The 13,592-nt window shown below is 33.7% G+C and overlaps 1 protein-coding gene across 2 annotated transcripts; it reads left to right on the top strand.

The window, feature by feature from the left end:
* The first annotated feature begins 462 nt into the window (after nt 1–462).
* Nucleotides 463–11,661, top strand: LOC123529141 (sushi, von Willebrand factor type A, EGF and pentraxin domain-containing protein 1-like). 2 transcript variants are annotated; one of them, XM_053522437.1, is made up of 7 exons: nt 463–832; nt 3,519–3,582; nt 4,375–4,548; nt 4,746–4,919; nt 5,871–6,041; nt 9,460–9,645; nt 10,015–11,661. In XM_053522437.1, exons 1-7 carry the CDS (start codon nt 518–520, stop codon nt 10,236–10,238), a joined length of 1,308 nt encoding a protein of 435 aa, XP_053378412.1. In that variant the 5' UTR covers nt 463–517; the 3' UTR covers nt 10,239–11,661. The 2 variants fall into 2 exon arrangements, with proteins under 2 accessions (XP_053378412.1, XP_053378413.1); XM_053522438.1 differs by lacking the exon at nt 9,460–9,645.
* Nucleotides 11,662–13,592: the final 1,931 nt, after the last annotated feature.

Here is a 13,592-nt window from a genome sequence, read left to right as displayed (position 1 = left end):
TTTGTATCGTAAAGTACGGCCATAATTTTCCAAATAACAGAACCATTCCTCTGAGTAGTGTAGCGGGTATTAAGTATGCGAATTAATTGCATTCTACTTATTAAGCTAAAATCTTTCACAGGAAGCATGTGAAGGTTAGCAAGGTTCAGTCTTATTCGTTTAAAAGGTACTGATGTTTAAAGTAGTGTACTGTCGTCCTCTGCTGCAGCTTGAACCCAAAAACTATTAACACCTTATATTATCCACTATACCATCAATTTCACGGCGCGCACTTCTTTAAGTTCAGTTTATTCGAATCTCACTTTGACTTGTGTTTCAATCTGTAACTTATTTTTAAATTTCTTTATGCTTTTCTATAAAATACGCACGTTTTTTAGGATTTTTACGGTATAGGGAGAATATCCATCGTCGTCGATGCATAACTAAATATGCATCTGACATTACGAATAAAATCTGAACTCTGTTCCTTGCAGATAATTGCATAGATGTTCCCGGGTGTTGGAAGTTAATTTCTACGATGAAAAATTGTAGTTTTTTCCTCGTTGCTTATATAACTTTTGTATTTTTGTCGACAGCGGCCGTGTTATGTTGGACGACTTTTGACGTGACAGAATTAAACGCGTGTCCACCGCAGGACTCGAAGTTTCTCACGTTGGTTGAACGTTCCTTAGAACAGTGTGTTGAAGAATGCACGCGAAGGAAAAGTTGCGCAGTTGTCGGATATAAGCGTGTACTTCGGTTATGCGAACTTCATATGCACAGTTCGATGCCGGTTGTTTCGGATAACCATTGTATCAGAATAATGCGAGATGACATACACGGACCAAAGCAGGTTTGATGGTTTATCCTTTTAATTTAACTTTGTTTCCGTCTTAAAAATATCTTTATCGATTTATTATTTTAGCTTGGATTACATACCTGCAGTACATAGAGTTGTCGGAAAACTCCATGCTTTATGGTAGCGTTATAATTTTTGAATCGTACATTTTAATTTGGTATCAATATTATATAAAGTAAGAAGCACTGGAAATTTAAAAAAAATCTAACTTCTCGCCAAATATTAATTCTCTAGTATAAGCTTGCACTTCCACTACCGTCCATGAACAGGCTCAATCAAACCGAGCCTGCAACATTTTCGTTTATGTCATGTTGAGCGACCTGTGGTTTTCCACTTTTTTATTTTAGTACAAGTCATGGAGCATTCTAACAGAAGCAAATTCAACATGTTAGAAGCTATGTATATTTGTATATAAATAGCGAAATAATTGTTAGATTCATCAAGTGTTGCTCGTTATCAAGTATAAGTTTACTCATTCTCCGTATAAAATTTTAGCATTCTCAGGTTGTGTTTTAAATTTTAGGTCTTGAAACTTCAGGATAAATATGTTTTCAAATGTTCATAAAAATGCCACATTGCGCTTTTATATTAGGTAACACAGTTTGTAAGTTTTCGTTTTATGTTAATAAAAAATAAATAGGCATTTCAAAAATGTTTTATATCTGCAAGAGAATATAAATTCCCATTTCAGTGTGTAATAAAATCATTGAAGTGTCCACCTGAAAAACCTGAGTTACGGCACTAACATAATTCTTATCATAAGCAAGGTCTAAATCAAACCGAGCCTGCAACATTTTCGTTTTTGTTGTGTTGAGCGACCTGTGGAGTTTCAACTTTTTCTATTTCGAACCCACAAAGGTTAGGGGCATGTAATTCGATGTTAACGACCATCACTACCCGGCCATGGAGGTCCTATTGATAGATATTTTTGCGGAGACCAAGTCAGCACTGTTGCAGAATTTAGCTGCAATTTATCTCATACTTAGAAACTACCATATTAGATATTTTGATATATCTGCGAATTTGCTATTTGATAAGCTTTGACATTGGTTTTAATTACTTTGATACTGCAATGTAGATCTGCACTGCTAAACTTTTTAAAGCATGCCCATTTATTGGACGGCATGAAATTTTATCAAAAATATGTGTATGAAAATATTTAATTCACAAGTATCTATCTGAGGAAAGTGTTTCTTTCAAGAAAAAAGATTTTACTGGCATATACAAATAAGTCCTTTTTTCGTTCGAAATAGAACAGAACAGAACAGACATTTTATTATATCTAGCTTGAATATTTACAGTTCATCGTTACATACAAAGTCATACATGCACGCACTAATGTAATAAATAATAACAAATAATAAAAATAAATTAATGCAAGCAAAAAATATAATCTATTGCAATGAATTCAATTCATTTGATCTTAGTTTAAAGGCATTTTTTTTTACAAAACAGAGCCAATTTATTAAACATTTTAACATTTGTAGAATTTAATAATTGAGTAAAGTTAAACATACTTGGGTGTCGATCGAATAAGCTTATGTTGTACGGATTGGTGTCAGGGCGCAGTCTCGTACTGTCGCGTGTAGTGGTACAAAATGTCGCGTGCCAGTACGATACGATGCACGACATTTGTATTTAAATATCGAAATGTCGTGTGTTGTACCGAACTAGAACTCCGTTATGTTGTAAGTATATATCTTTATTGTACAGGTAAATGTAACACAAAGTTTCTGTTGTGTATTTTAAAAAATGAATTCTCGTACCATATATGAAGGCAAAAACGTATTTTCCCAGGTAACTCTACTTTCTTTCAAAGATTGAATGAACTCTTAATTTTCCAAAACTTCAAAATATACTTAGAAAATTCGGTAATTAAAAAGGATAGGGTCGTGTGCTTCTTTTTTCTTCCTTGCTAAATATTTTGAAAAATTTGCACCTCACACAAGTTTTCATAATGGGCGTCTATTGCAAAAATCACAATTTTGATATAGATTTTTTAAAATGTAAACATTTTTTAATGAAATTTCTCACAGTCGTAAATAAATGTATGGTCTATAACTTGGTGAAATAAAATGTTCAGGTCATTGTGCTTGTTTCTGAGACATTTGCCCATAATTAAAAGAGATCCACACATTACAGGCTGATTTTAAAACGTTATTTGGTATTTAATATCATATTTTATTCTTAAAAAGATACTAACGTTGCCGTTCTAATAAATTCACTTACGAGTTGCCCTTAAATAGAGGATATTACATGAGTGTCTTTTCATAATCAATTTATTCAAGGAGTTTAATAAAGTCAATGTGAAAAACACTAAAATCGGAAAGTAAGCTGTGCCGAGGAGACTATTAATATACAGAAAAAATATTTTAATACAAGCTTGCGGCTAATCATTACTCTATATGTTTATATAAAGTTAAATGCATATTTGAAATCAAATATTGTTTTAACCAAACATTACAAAGGAAACATGTATTGTGTTTTGTCTGAATTTACAGATTTCCGAACCAAGGGATGTCGATGCTGGGCGGGCTATATCTGCAATTGGCAGGATGTAAATTGCTCATACTTTGACATTTAATGTTTTTCTGTTTTGTATCAAGATGCTTACCGTACGTATATAGATTTTAGCAATGTAATTATTGCAAATGATGGATTTATAAAAGTCTGTTTACAGGATAGCTGTGGAGAGTGGCAAGTATTCGAAACAACTGCCGGAGTTGAACATTGTACAGTGAAAGGTAATAATAACAGTACTAGTAACAATAATAATAATAATAAATAAATAAATAAATAAATAATAATAGTAACATATTTGGTTACAGCCAGTCTAACATATGGTCCTCTAACATAATTATGTAAGAATTCGTCCTTAGTATTTAACATAGATAGTGAAGTTATGAATTAAGATAACGTATTATGAACAAATTAATCCTTAGTGATAAACATTATGTAAACCAATGTAAAGAGTTTAAATTCTAGGCAATATCAGAAGATAGAATTATGTACAAGTAGTAAGGAATAAATGTTATTTGTAATCCGCGCACCAAAACCCGAAAAACTTTTATGTGAGAAAAGTATGGAAAAGAGTTGAATCACAAATGAGAGACACTGATGGACATTTTAATGATTTTTTTCTAAACTTAAGTTTACTACATAACCTTGCTGTAAGTTTTCACTTTGCTTGGTAGTGTAAACTTATTAAGTCAAGTTTTGAATATTCTTTATGTCGTACTGGCATATTCATTAGTTTGAAACTGGGAAAGGTAGACATATTTTTTGTTTTGTAATTATGATCAACGAAGAAACAATTCTTGTGCAGCTAACTCATAAGTTTACACAGAAAACAAGTCTGCTGTTTGTCAATGTATTAGATTTGTTTTACCCAAGTGTTGATATTTAAACAATCCGAATACTGTTTTAGACATTGCCGTTGGAGCTGAAATGCCTTTTGTTTTATGTATAGATAGACTAAGATAATGAATTGAAAGGGAAAGTAATTAAGTATATTTCTAATTTTCGTATATCAATAGAATGTAAACCACAACCACCACTCAGATATGGGCAGTTCTTGGGAAATAAAAATGAAGTTGGTTCAAAGAAAGCGGTCAAGTGTAATCATGGATATATCGAAGAGAACAACACTAAATCTGTAGAGTGCTTGAAAGAAGGAATCTGGAGCCACAATGTATCGTGCGTTCTTAAAGGTAAATGTTTAAATATAATTGCTATATATTGTTTTGTTTACTTAGAGTTTGTATCGGAGAGATGTTTCCAATTTCCTTATAGAAAGTGCCGCATCTTACCGATGTCAATACATTTTCATCGACAAAAAGTGAAATTTATTATCTATAATTACGTGTTACATTTTGCTAATATCACACTCCTAAGACTATGCTTTCAGATTGTGGTAAAGTACCAAATATAGAAAACGGAATTGTATCACCAGACACACCTGGTAATACAACGTTCGGATCTACGGCTACCGTGAACTGTCATACTGGATACGAAACTAACACGAGTAGCATTTCATGCCTGGGAACAGGACGTTGGTCTGCTCCAGTTTGCTCACCAAAAGGTACTGATACAAACATTTACAGAATATAAACAATTATACATAAAATCTATACTGGTTTGCTACAATTATGGAATTTATAATTTACAAAAGTATGGTGCATAACCGACGCAAATACTAATGTGTATACTAAATCCCTGTTTGAAATATCAAGCTGATATTGAATATACTTAAAAATAAAAGCTAAGAGCAGATTTTCAGAAAGCACAGAACACCCCAAACACAGCCAGAGAGCTATGCGTCGCAAATAAAAAATGTGATAAAATTGAAAATATAACTAAATGTCTAATGAATTTTTAAAAATGAAAAATAAAGAAAGTATGATCTATCAACATTACTCATTTATTTTAGCATTAGCTTGTGCTCAAACGATAAAAACGAGATCAGAGTGGCAATGTGCTCACAAGTTAAAAGCAGGTAGCCTTACAAACATACAGGTATATCTAACAATTAAGAAAAACATCTTAAAGTACACGAGTCTTCAACATGGATAGTGTGTTTGAACTTGGCATAACTGCCCTTTCTAAAAATATGAGAAACCAGGTTGATGGAAAATTGTTTTTTCTATTAATTGGACAAAACGTTGCATATCAATGGCGATAGTATCATCCGTTTGAACAATTAACTTAGATAAAAAAAAAAGTATTGCGTTACTCCTAAGCACCTTGCCACTACAATTTGCGCAAATTGACCTTATTTGAACCTTACAATCAAGGCAATGGATAGAGTTCTGGTACCATTTGTTCGAAACTTAAACTAGACGATGGTTAAATTTTGTTTCAAAATATTAGGGTTGATTTGAAACACTATGATGTAAGGACTGTTTGGGGTTCTTACTCCTTAACTCTCACATTTGTTTTACTTAGTCTAAAATGTCGAAGTTAAAATTTCGAACAACTGGGTCCAGGATGTAAAAAGGTGAACAAAGTGACTAAATTTTACATTCTTACACAGACTGTGGTGCTGTATCGAATATAAGTAATGGAACGGTTACACTGGATATCACTGATCAGACAACATATCAGTCAACAGCGTCAGTCAATTGCTCCGTGGGATATGAGACAGTAAATAAAACAATAACATGCCTAGCTACTGGAACCTGGAGTGCATCTGAATGCGTCATTAGTATGTATAACTATTTCGTCGCTAATCATCATTTAATATCTTATAAATTCAGGTACTACATTTAAAAAGCGCATTTGTATAAATAGACATATATTGTTTCGGCAAAGCGCCTAGCAGTACAGACTAGCGTGCATATTCCAAAACAAATCCGCTAACCTTGAACAAATTGTTTCAGTGCTGCTATATGTACACGACCAAACTGCACTACACATTAATAGTTCAAATTTGCATATATACTCAAACCTCTGTTATCGTATCTCACACGTCACGTTAAGGACCACAATGAAAATAAGAGTTTATTTTAACTCTTTTTTATGTTATCCTTAACATATAATGTTGATTGTTGATAATGTTGATTGACATGGCTATATTAATTCATACATGTTTGTTTATTGTTTGATTGTATGTTTTAATTATAAGTCGCCATGTAAATTGTACATTTTATGTTGAAATAAATCTAGTAGTTTTAACTGATTTGAACCAAAGGAATTATATATTTTTCTCTCTGAAAGTTAAATCACGAGGAAACAATGAACTTATAGAGATACAATAGATAAAGGTATGTGTTATTTCCCATTCGTGAGGATATAAGTCTGCATCAGAGAGAATTTATACGAAGAGATAAAAAAATACAGTACACTAGTCCAGTTACGGACAAACCCTCGATACATACTCAAGTCTAAAATGTAACCGTAGTAATAAAAGCTTTATCTTACAGTAAGTCAAATAAGTACTAGTATAAGTACTACTACTTTTATTTCAATGTTTATCGGGTTTCAGTAGTAGAGGCCGCGCTGTATGTGGATTTTTAGAACTTCTTTTGAAGATTAAACAGTTTGTCTTTTGTTTGTACATATGACTAATTAGGAGTATTTCGCTGTTGTGTGACTATATAGGTAATGTTTGATTGTGTATGAATAAATAGTTGCCTTGTGTGCGTGTGTATGACTAAATAGGTGTCTTTCCTTTGTGTATGACTATATAGGTGCATTTCGTTTTTTTTGTTTTTGTTTTTATTGGGTTTAGGTCATTCTTAAGTCTTTTCATGATGGAAGAAGACCCTAGGTGCTCCTCCGGGGATATTTTCATCACAGGCTGGCACCTGGCTAGAACCACTGACCTTCCGTAAGCCAGTCGAATATTTGCGCCTCATGAAGAATTCTACGCCCGAAGTCAGGCTTGAACCCACATTGTTGACGGGCAAGTGATTTGATGTCAACTACCTTAACCATCCTAGTTGACATTGTACATCTATCCAAGGTCGATCGCGTTCACCAAAACTTTACCATCGCTTTCTACGAGAATTGCGAGTCAGTCGGACTGACCTAGGAGATTCACCAGTATATAAAAAATAGTATCTCTCAATTGAAGTAAAAAGTCTATAATTGATGAATGGCCATTGTTAGAATATACAAAATTAATAGTCTCTGTAACCAAGACTTGGACCTATTGTATTAAATGTCGCAACGCCGCTAAATGTCGCAACCACCGTTAAATGTCGCAAGGTTGACGTTAAATGTCGCAACCACCGCTAAATGTCGCAAAATCGTCTGCCGCTAAATGTCGCACCTTTAACGTTAAATGTCGCAAAAATTTGCCCACCGTTATATGTCGCAACACCAACGCTAAATGTCGCACAGCAAAATAAGGTAAGTTAAACAGTCTTTACAACTTAGAGGTAAGACTTGGTAATGCATGCTTGATTTGGGAAGGGCTGAATTGACCTTTCACTCTAATCTGCACGTTTGCTTTTCAGTGGTTCCGCACCATACATACGTTATATATTTCATATCTAAAGGTTTGAGCACTAACGTGGTACTCACCACAGTACTAGATTTATTTCAGGTCTAAACTATGTAATTCTAGTTCTAGAGTCCTGTTTAGCTCATGAGACATTAAGCTCGCGCTCCGTATTGTCGCGCGTTGTATCGCATTTCTTTAGTCGACCTGAATTTCGTTACACATCAGGCCGGGGGCCAGAAATTGTTGATGGAGGATAGGAGGGGGGAGGGGGAGGGGGGGGGGGGGGGGGAGCACCGGTTTAAAACTAAAGCATCACCGGCGACGTGCGGTAGGTACGGGGTTCCTCTGTCCGTAGTTGTGGGAAAGTTTTTTATATACAGGTATGAAATGTTGGCCTGTGGTGCATTTTTGACTATTTTTTAGGTACGTACTAGAGGGGCACTGCCCTTATTTTAGGTGGTTAGGGTCTTTTCCTATTGACAATTTTGAAATACAAGTATGGAATGCTGGACTTTTATTGCATTTCAAATTTCGGTGTATGGGAGGGATTATCCCTGTCATTTCGATGGCTCAGGGTCTCTCCCCGGGAAAGTTTGAAAAACAGGTATAAACTGGTTGCCTCTGGTGCATATTTTTTTCTTAATTTTAAGGTACTGGAGGGGTACTCCGCCCTGGGGAATTTTGAAATATAAGTATAAAATGTCCGCCTCTGGGGCGTTATGGGTCTACATTTTGAGAAAATATTATTTCCAAAATAGTTGGGTGCAACTTTGATGAGTATAAGTCACTAGTAAGCCAACAAGGGTGGGGTTTGGGGTGGGGGAATCGGCTCGGGCAACAATCCAGGCCTGTTACACAACAGGATGTTCAACTACGCGAAACGAAGACTGTGTTTTGTACCAGCTGTAGAAAACGAAGATTTTCTATTAATCAGCCATGGGTTCTATTTTTTTGTTTGGAGGTTTACATTTAAAGTCATAAGGTAACTATCAAGCTTCAATGGCGGAGAAAGATCCTGTGTGGCCCTCTGTACATTCTTTCAGATAAAGCGGGAATTTTGATATTAGTTTACTTTTAGTCTCTTAAAATTGTTTGGTTTAGTCTCATTCCCCTCATTATCCTACTTTTCCGCCTACCCACACATAACCACCTCTTCCCCCCCCCCCCCCCCCCCCCCAACTTCAAAAATGTAAATATTTATATTTTCTATTAATTGTCTTGGTGCTGTGTGTTTGTGTCTTAGATTTCTGTGTCGTTATTCACCCCGTTCCCCACCCATACCCAACCCCCAACAAACATACAACACTATTACCAAATCGTATTTAGTTAGAAGAAACCTCAGAATATTTCGGTCCTAAAACACTGGCCCTATTACAAAATAATTTCACAAATTTTTCTTGCGTGACTGTTCAAGCAAGGTGTGGAACTCAGGTGAGCGATCTGGGGCCAACAAGGCCCTCTTGTTGCTATACGTAACAGCACTTATCATTAAGATAATTATTTGTATTACATAAACCTGTTAATTTTTCTTCCCTCAAAAAAAGTAAATATACACAAGGAATTGATAGTCATAGTGTCAAATAGGAAGTGCGACATTTAGCGTTGGTGTTGCGACATATTATAACGGTTGGCAAGATTTGATGGACATTAAAATACGATTTGTTACCTGTTGCAGAATGTCCCAATAATACCGGGATAATTGAACTTGAAGAAGATTTTCGACTTAAGATTTATACAGATAAAAAGAGTCGTCCGCAGGCAGCAAAACAATGTGCAAGTGAACCGATACATGGACATCTCGTGGTGCTTGATAAAGAGTGGAAAATGAATGCAGTCTCAAACATCTTGACTTCGTGCTCGGGTAATACCAAATAGCACACATTTATACTCGTATTCTCTATATCGTTGCAGCACAACAGTAATACTACAACGCATGTTTCAGGAACAAATTAGGCGTGTTATAATTGTTGAAAGCTTTATGTTTTATACAGCGTTTTTATATACAGGAAGTGGTGAAGTAATGCATATGCTTCCTGTGCACGTGAGCGTTTCAAAACATTTAATGGAACATTGATAAACATTTAAGTTATCTATACAGAATTTTTTAGTTGCCAGTTCTTGGTGTTGGTTGGGTCATATTTATATTAATAAGTCAGTGTTAAAACAAGTGAAAGGAAACATATTTGCTGTATTTTTACTTAGATAGCTTATACACTGATTATTATTATAGGTTATGCAGGTAAAGCTAACTTTTGGACAAATGGAAACTGTTTTTCTGAGACGTGCAATTTTACAGATGGAGAAAGCATGCCGACGGCGCAGCAGACATTCTGGCACACCGATAGACCAAACCGTAATAATAGGCGATGTGTACGTGTGCAGAACAGAGAAGGAATTTACAGGTGGAACGACAGAATATGTAGTGAAGAATACCATTATATATGCGAATACTGACGTTATTTTCTTGAATTATTATTAATACAATAACTTGTTAAAGTATAGAATCAGTCTAACGTATAAAATCATTTTTAGGTAATCAAACAAGGAATTATTAATATTTTCAAAAAACAATATCTAGTTATTAACAATGTGACCATTTACTTAAAGGATCCGTACGTTTTAATTCGAATTAGAAGATAATCAGAAAGTATATTTTTATTCATATAATATATACTGACGTGTATTCAACTAACTGTCAGTTTGATACATTGAAGGGGTAACTTGCAAGCCTTAATGTTTCGGCAAATATGTTCCGTGATGGATACACTGTTATAATTCTCTAAATACAACATAATGCTCACTTAATAAGCAAAATTTAAATATTTCCCTCAGCTGGGAACAGCAAACATAATGGTTGTGTAAAGCAATCCTGCAACATAGCTATACATTCATTGCGTACGCAATATGTTAAAAATTGTATATGGCTGTAGTGGTATACATGCTAAGATCTTTAAAGATTTTCTGTTGTCTGCCTTAATTTAGATATTATAATACCAACTGCACTTCTTGTTACAACATGAGTAAATGTATCCAATAATATTTGCCAAGACAGAAAGGTTCGATATGCCACCAGCTGATATATAGGAACATGGATGTACCTGTGAAAGAGATTTTATGTTTAGCTCATAGTCAGACATCATAGCTTTATTTCCAGACGATATATTAAGAATTTTACTCCTATACAGTATATCCCAGACAGCTTCAGTTAATTAAGTGACTGATATAGTCACAAATAATTCGCTTTCAAACTTGACCTATATTTCTTAAAAATAAACAGTCTGAACAATATTCATTATCAGACTAAACATGTGGAATCAAGAGTATTAAGTGTTGAAATGGTTTCACCTAGGTATCTTATATTTGACTTCAACAACTCACTATTGAAATAATGACCTAGATTTTATTTGGACAAAAAACTTGGCCAGGTTTCATGTAAATCAACTGCAAAATCAACATACGGTGTGTTAACAAGGATTTTTTAATAATTTGACTTACTGACCTTGCATCTGAACCCAGACAATCCAATTTTAAATGTGTCTAAGATTTTCTCATGACCAGATTTCTTGTATCTGCTAAAGTATCTATGATTTGATCTAGTGACGGTGACCTAATTTGTAACCCCAGATAACCAGTTTCAAATTCTTCCAGATTTTTATCTGGCAAACATTTGCATAATGGATTGGCGTTAAGAGTGATAATTTATTACTTCAGGGTACAGTGACCTACTTTACTGAATGGGGCTGTAAGCTTAACTGTACTTTCATGGCAAGGTTACGGCCTATTTTAAGTAATTCTTTATCTGGTTTGATCTTGAAACTTTTGATTTAGAACAACCTCACTTACTTTATAAATTCATATAAGCAGTAGTTCTTGTTAAATTACTCATGTCAAACTAAAGTCTTCTTTCATCAAGGGACTGTACCCTGTATTTACCGTTGATAAGAAGAATTAGATATGCGAGTTTCTCCCCTTATCTACCCGTTTGGTAACATAACGTATCTTATCACCTAGCCTGAGATTCAGTCGGTGATCTTTTTTGCTTTGTCATAACATACGCACTATCTTATGTGTATGAGAAAGATGCTGTTACTGGTTTAGTTCCTAACAGCAGAACAGAAACACATGAAAAATCAACAGAATGGAACCCAGGCTATTTTTCACAAATAAACAGTGTTGTTATCTATAAAAGAAAAGGAAAGACAAAATGGGAGTCCGTATAATTAATGCAAGAATTTTACAGGATAAAATATTTTCATGATCACCTCAAAAATAACCAACCTTATGAAAAGATAGCTATGATGTAATTATGATCATATGAATTGTAATGATAAAAATAATCATTTCATCAGTGATATGTGATTGAAATTTTAATTAAAGACATTTAAATTGTAAAGATATCCGGATAAGAAAATTTTGATTCATCAAAAGCTTTTAAAACTCGATTTGTAACATTTAGTGCTAAAATAACATTTTGCTTCAAGGCTTTCTTTCGATTTTATTAAATGAAAGCTCATTTTTGAGTACAGGCTATGAAATGGACTAAGGCAGTCTGGCATTGTGGAAACATTAACTTGCAGAAATTAAAACACATGTATTTACAATATACATGTAACAGTACAGAAAGAAAGAAAAATTTAAGACACCGGTCACATAATTTTAAGTGCTAAAATTTTAGGTTTATCAGACCACTATCGCATTTGCATTTGCTTAATTAGTCAAGTATGATATGTTGCGCAACAGAACACCTGGTTGTATTTATCCGTATGGATAGCGCACACTGCATGCAGTTGTGTAAACCCGCAATTCTGTGATCAAAAGTATTCAATAATTTCCGAAAAAGTCAACGTTTTAGGATATATTTTTAGGATAGAAATATGATGATTTAGTTAAACATTCAGTTCATTTTCTTTCATTTCTTTTCATCATGAAGTTTTTCTTTTTATAGCTGACCCTTATACAGGCGCGGAAACCTGCTGTGTTAACTGCAGTTTTATCATATTGTCATGCTGACAGCTACTATACTTAACACTTTGCTATTAATCAGAAACACATTACACGCTTATATATAATAAGCAAAACAGCCAACATGCTATATGATATTTTACTTTAAAATCAAAATTACTGTAATATTAAAATCTATTTTAAATAAAAAGATATCAAATTAAAAGATATATCATGTCAGGCCGTTGTTCACATTTAAACTTAGAATAGTTTTGACAATTATTTGTTCGACTGTAAACATGATAATTACAATTAAAAGTAGTGCTAAATTTATGTATTAGTCCATTATATCATATAGCAATCTGGTAATACATATAATAATAGTAAAATTAATACAGTCGTATGTTGATATAGTGTGATTTATTCTGTTATGCACTGATCCGATTCTGATAAATACTAATAGAAGCGAAAACCCTGTAAAAACAGTTTAGAATTCTGATTTTATTTAATTTCTATACTGAATCTGCACGTTATACTATTTTTATTTCGCACGCACTAATTTCACTTTACAAAAATGCAATCGATATATTCTGTCAGTCACAGTAAAGCGTGGATGTACAATTTACAAAACTATAAACTGTAATTTTGGATATTTCAAATCTGTTATATTCTAAGATCGAATATTTCAATGACACGTGGTTGAGACAATTTACATTTTTTGACTGTAACAATGACACATGATTGACTTTTACCGAAATACACAGTATTTTTTTACACCATTTTCTTTTTTTACATAAAATAAACGATATGTAACGCAAAATGGGATAAAGGCAATATTTTATCTTTTATTTTTAAAACAATCAGCCA

This window comes from Mercenaria mercenaria, chromosome 13 (genome assembly GCF_021730395.1).
Source record: "Mercenaria mercenaria strain notata chromosome 13, MADL_Memer_1, whole genome shotgun sequence".
NCBI lineage: Eukaryota > Metazoa > Mollusca > Bivalvia > Venerida > Veneridae > Mercenaria > Mercenaria mercenaria.
The sequence above is the reverse complement of the archived record's forward strand: the minus strand, read 5'-3'. Positions and strand labels throughout refer to the sequence as shown.